The sequence below is a fragment of the Solanum pennellii genome, chromosome 3, assembly GCF_001406875.1.
Source record: "Solanum pennellii chromosome 3, SPENNV200".
Classification (NCBI taxonomy): Eukaryota; Viridiplantae; Streptophyta; class Magnoliopsida; order Solanales; family Solanaceae; genus Solanum; species Solanum pennellii.
This window is the reverse complement of record NC_028639.1, coordinates 21,003,636-21,008,430: the sequence shown is the minus strand read 5'-3', so window position 1 is coordinate 21,008,430 and position 4,795 is coordinate 21,003,636. Positions and strand designations below refer to the sequence as shown.

At 35.5% G+C, this 4,795-nt stretch overlaps 1 protein-coding gene across 6 annotated transcripts in view; it reads left to right on the top strand.

Annotated features, from left to right (window-relative positions):
- LOC107013932 (phosphatidylinositol 3,4,5-trisphosphate 3-phosphatase and protein-tyrosine-phosphatase PTEN1) overlaps positions 1-3,295 on the top strand; it is a 4,683-nt gene extending 1,388 nt beyond the window's left edge. For 2 of the 6 annotated variants that reach the window (XM_015213808.2, XM_015213807.2), the window contains exons 2-8: positions 98-410; positions 489-665; positions 758-871; positions 942-1,124; positions 1,201-1,434; positions 1,503-1,604; positions 1,737-2,227. In XM_015213808.2, coding sequence (XP_015069294.1) covers positions 123-410; positions 489-665; positions 758-871; positions 942-1,124; positions 1,201-1,434; positions 1,503-1,604; positions 1,737-1,883 — 1,245 coding nt within the window. In that variant the 5' untranslated portion in view covers positions 98-122 and the 3' untranslated portion in view covers positions 1,884-2,227. Of the gene's footprint in view, positions 1-97; positions 411-488; positions 666-757; positions 872-941; positions 1,125-1,200; positions 1,435-1,502; positions 1,605-1,736; positions 2,228-2,629; positions 2,982-3,221 lie in introns of those variants that run through there. The other 4 variants (XM_027915395.1, XM_027915393.1, XM_027915394.1 and 1 more) reach the window with 4 other exon arrangements.
- Positions 3,296-4,795: the final 1,500 nt, after the last annotated feature.

The window sequence follows — 4,795 nt, the reverse complement described above, 5'->3', positions numbered from 1 at the left end:
TTGATTAAAATTTCATGAGATTGAGTTCCCTAATGACAATTAAAGGTATATTAATTTTTATAACTCTAGTTATATATATATATATATATATATACAGGTGATAAAATTAAAGAAAAGAAAAAATGGGAGTAGGATTGTCAAAACAGGGGTTTAAGAGAGGTGATACTCCGAGTATAAGTGATCTCCACCTTGGTCTGATAAATTATGTATCAAGAAGTTTTTGCATACGTAACTTGGTGTCGAAGCAAAGAAGGCGAATGCTTGTTGGCGGATATGATCTTGACATGACTTATATATCAGACCGAATCTTAGCAATGTCATTTCCTGCAGAACACGTGCGAGCAGTGTTTCGCAATCCTTTGTGGCAGGTTAAGTCTGTATTGGATATGAGACATGCTGGACATTACAAGGTTAGTTGAGTGAGTACGTACGTACATACTCTATATCATGATTAATTTCAGAAGAATTAAGCCTTTGCTTGTACGTAGGTGTATAACTTATGCATAGAGCAAGCTTATGATGCATCACATTTTCATAATCTTGTCGAGAGGTATCCAATTGATGACAACCATGTCCCTTCTCTAGATATGATCAAGGATTTCTGTGAAGATGTCTACTCATGGCTCTCTAGTGACTCCAAGAATATTGTTGTCATACACTGCATGGTTTGTTTCTATCTTTCATTTCATTTTATTTAGAAGATGATCATATATATATATATATACCAAACAATGATAATGTAATTATCGATCTCTAGGCAGGAAAAGGCCGAACAGGATTAATGGTTTGTTCGTACCTAGTTTACACTGGCATGTCAGCTGAGGATGCTCTGCGAGTGTATGCAGAGAAACGAACAACTAACAATGAAGGAGTACGTACATTACGTTATATATCAATTAAATATAGTATATGTTAATTAATGAATGAAATTGATTTTACAGGTATCCATTCCAAGCCAACGTAGGTATGTCAAATATTGGGAGAATGCACTAATTTCCTATACAAAGGGTGTTCCTCCAACTGTCAAATTGCCTAAGTCATGCAATAGAGAGCTGCGTCGCATTAGATTATACGACACTATAAACATTGAGTCCATCTTCTTCGTTCTATCTGAGTTGCAAAGAGTAAGTAATTTATTATAGATCGCTCAAGGGTATTTGCTTTTCAGGATTGCAGTGTAAATATTCAATCAATCTGCAGGTTCCAGGAGAGAAATATCGTCCATCTGTAGAAGTCTCGAAGAGTAGCTGCAGAAGAATTAAGAGCGGTATTCAGAGAACTTATAGCCCTCAATATGTTTATTCATTTGTTGAGGAAAATGAAGAAGAAAAAGAAGAAAAGAAGGAACCTCGTCTTGTAGTCCAAATGGACACCGAAAGTTCTATGCTCTATCAAAAAACATGTCTTGATCATTTCTATGACATACCAGTGCAAGTACGTATTTGTATGTAAGCATTGCATGACAATCTAAATATTTTCTAATAATCATTATCTCTGAACAGATATGCGGAGATGTGCGTATCATATTCTATGAAAAGCTCATAGGAGGACGTCTTTTCTATGCTTGCTTTAATACTGCTTTTGTTCGGAATGATCTATTGCAGGTGCGCACATTTATTTTATGTGGATTTTCAACATCCATCTAGCTAACTGGTTGTCTTGTTTTAGGATTAACGTGAGAATTTTCATATCGTTTTTACTTAATTAACAACTAATTAGTGCTGGAAACTTTGCAGTTTTCGATACGGGAGCTTGATAAAGTTGGAAAAAAGGCTAGGTCCATTACTGGTTCTTCCTTCTGCTTGGAGTTGTTTTTTGGTCCAGCCAATGGAAATTGTTTGCCAACACCTCCTTTGCACGACGATGATCTTAGTGATTCTTAATTTCACTATTAATTAATTATAACAAGGTGGCTTCCTTGCTCCATCGGTTTTAATTATAACAATTAATCATTATCTTACCAGGCTATCTATATTTTTCAGAGAAGGAAGACTAGGAAATTTCAATAGTTTTATACGTAGAACTCGAGCAAGCAGTTTTAAGAAGAAGTAATGTAATTTTATCTTGAAACTTTGCTTGCATGCATGCATATTTCTTAGAATATGAAAAGTATATATCTAGGCTTTTTGGTTGCATTTAGTGTTAGAATTTGAGGGCCAAATTTTATTCTTTGTTTCATGATCCTTATAATAATTAACCAACTTAAAGATTGGAGTTGATTACATAATATTATTATTTACGCAAGTATATATATTGTCGCATTGCTGCACTCACATACTCTAGCCTACGTGGTCTTAATGAAATCACACAACAAACATGTTACTCATGCATATCGTCATTCATATTGTGGTATAAATATATAAAGAAAATAAGCTAACTATATTTATATTCCTAGAAATCTGCTTTTACACAAAAATATACTACTGGTTCTATCTATAACACTGCCTTCTCAAGCTGGAATAGATATTAATGATGCCCAACTTCCTACAAAGATAATCAATTCATGTTCCATTCAATGCTTTTGCAAACAAATCAACTACACCTTCACTTGTCCAATAATACTTTGATAGATAATGGGGGGTGGGGGTGAATTAAATAAAACACTTAGTCTACTACCTGAAAATGTTAGTTGACTATCCTGCAGGTTAGTATAAAAACAAATTAGAAGGAAGGACTGCAGTAAGTAAAAGACACAAGAAGTTTTTATACTGGTTCGGATCACCAATGTGGTGCCTAATCCAGTCCCCTTGGGTTTCAAGGGCTTTCCTTAAGAGCTTTTTGTAAGTCTTTGGTTACAGCAAAGTAGAACTTGATCATGTCTGATGTGTAAATCAAAATTTTATATGACACTGCCTCAACTTGTAAACCTACACTCAAATTCTCTCTTTTTCTTTTCTTTTCAATTGTATCACTCAAGAGTTTACAAATCTTTATCAAAGATAAAAGAAGACTGTATGCTAAGCTCAAGTGAAGTTCCGTGATTTTCTTGGTCTTCTGAGGTCTTCAGTTATACTGTGAATGTTGAGGTGTATTTTAGCTCTTTCTGGAAAAACCCAAGGAAATTTCATTCAATCAAGGATGTTGTAGCGATGCCTTGATTGAGTATGATCTCAGTTGATTTTCTTCGAATTGCCAAGCTTGATTTTTTCCTTGAATCAGAGATTTACTAGTTGACATATGATGATATCACTTTGTCTTGATTTGTTTCCTTTATCGTGTAGGAGTCTGTGACTGCTTCCTTTGTTGGAGTCTGATTTCATATGTTGATATGATGCCCTTCCTTTTTAGGAGTTTATTATCATAGTAGCTGTATTTTACCTTATTTCTTGCGATTTGATTTGTCCTTGATTTTCTATCCTTATTTCTTGCAAATTCGATTTGTCCTTGATCTGCTGAAGATTACATGATCCCTGATTTGTTGCAGTGCGATTTGCCTTGATCTGCCTCCTGGATTCTTCCTTGTTTTCCTGTCATTATTCAAAATATATCGAGTTAAAAATCTCCCCCTTTTTGATAATGACAACTACTAACTTGTGACACTAAATTTACTTCCCTGTCAATGTGTAGCTCCCCCTGGATATGTGCTCCACCTGGCTTCTATCGATAGTGAACTAGTTTTATGTAATCTTTTCTCCCCCTTTCACATGATAAAAAAGAACAAGCCCAGAACAGAATAGAGCAAAAAAAACATAATCTAAAACCAAAACAGACTTAAAGAGACAAAGTTTGAGGACTACACCTCAATATTACAGTCCAAAAATAAAATAAAATAAGAGAGACAAAGTACCAACAGTAGTCTTAGCCAAACAGAAATACTTTAATGTTTACCAAGGAAGTACGTAAGCATACAGATCACATTCCTGCAGAATTTTTCATATGAGCGCTCCACATTTTTGGAGAAGTTGGAGTAGGAGTTGTTCACACTGACAACCAAGTCATTTTGAGCTGAGGCAACTCCTGTTTTGGTAGAGTTAACTCCTTTGAGTATGGACTTGACTGATCTAACAACCTCCTTTTTAAGTCCATCAACTTCCAATCGTAGTTTTCCGATGTCAGTGCTAGAGCCCTTTTGGAGCTGAAGAGCTTTATCAAGAGTTACCTGCAATACCTGTAAGTGAGTTTCCAATCCATCTAATCATACCTTTATTTTATCGGTCTCTTGGAGGAGCAGGGCAGCAGAGTCGGCAGAAATACGATTTGCTTTTGGGTGATCAGCTCTGTGTTGTACAACTTCCTTCTTGTACCATTGTGTATTGACCAGAACATATCCCATGCTGGAGAAGGTGCGAGTATCTTATGTGGCATCAATGCGAACCAGAGAGTATTGATACGCTCAAACTTACTTCTCAAATAAGAAGTAAAGCGGTCGTGTCAAGTAAATAACCTAACTAGTGAGGTTGGGATCGTTCCCACGAGGAAAATAGTCTAGACTTAACTTTAACCTGTTATTACTATTGTTCGGTTGATGAGTTCCTTAGAAAGTAAAAAACATAAAAAGGGGGGTTTGTATTTCCTAATGAGTAAAAATAACTAACGAAATTGAAAGAGACACTTAACAGTTTTGAAAGTTGGATTTTAATCAATTAATCAAAGTAACTAGGGTTTACGTGTTCCCCTCAGGTTCATAACTTGATAATTCTAACTATAACAATTCTTTCCTAGTATCTTGCATGCAAAGTGATAAGTTATGTATTTCTAAATCCTTGGTCCGGCATCTAGAAAATCTCACTCCGCACCTTGGTCCGGCTACGTGTGTTGCTTTCCTAACCCTTATCTTTACCTCATATTAAGCATC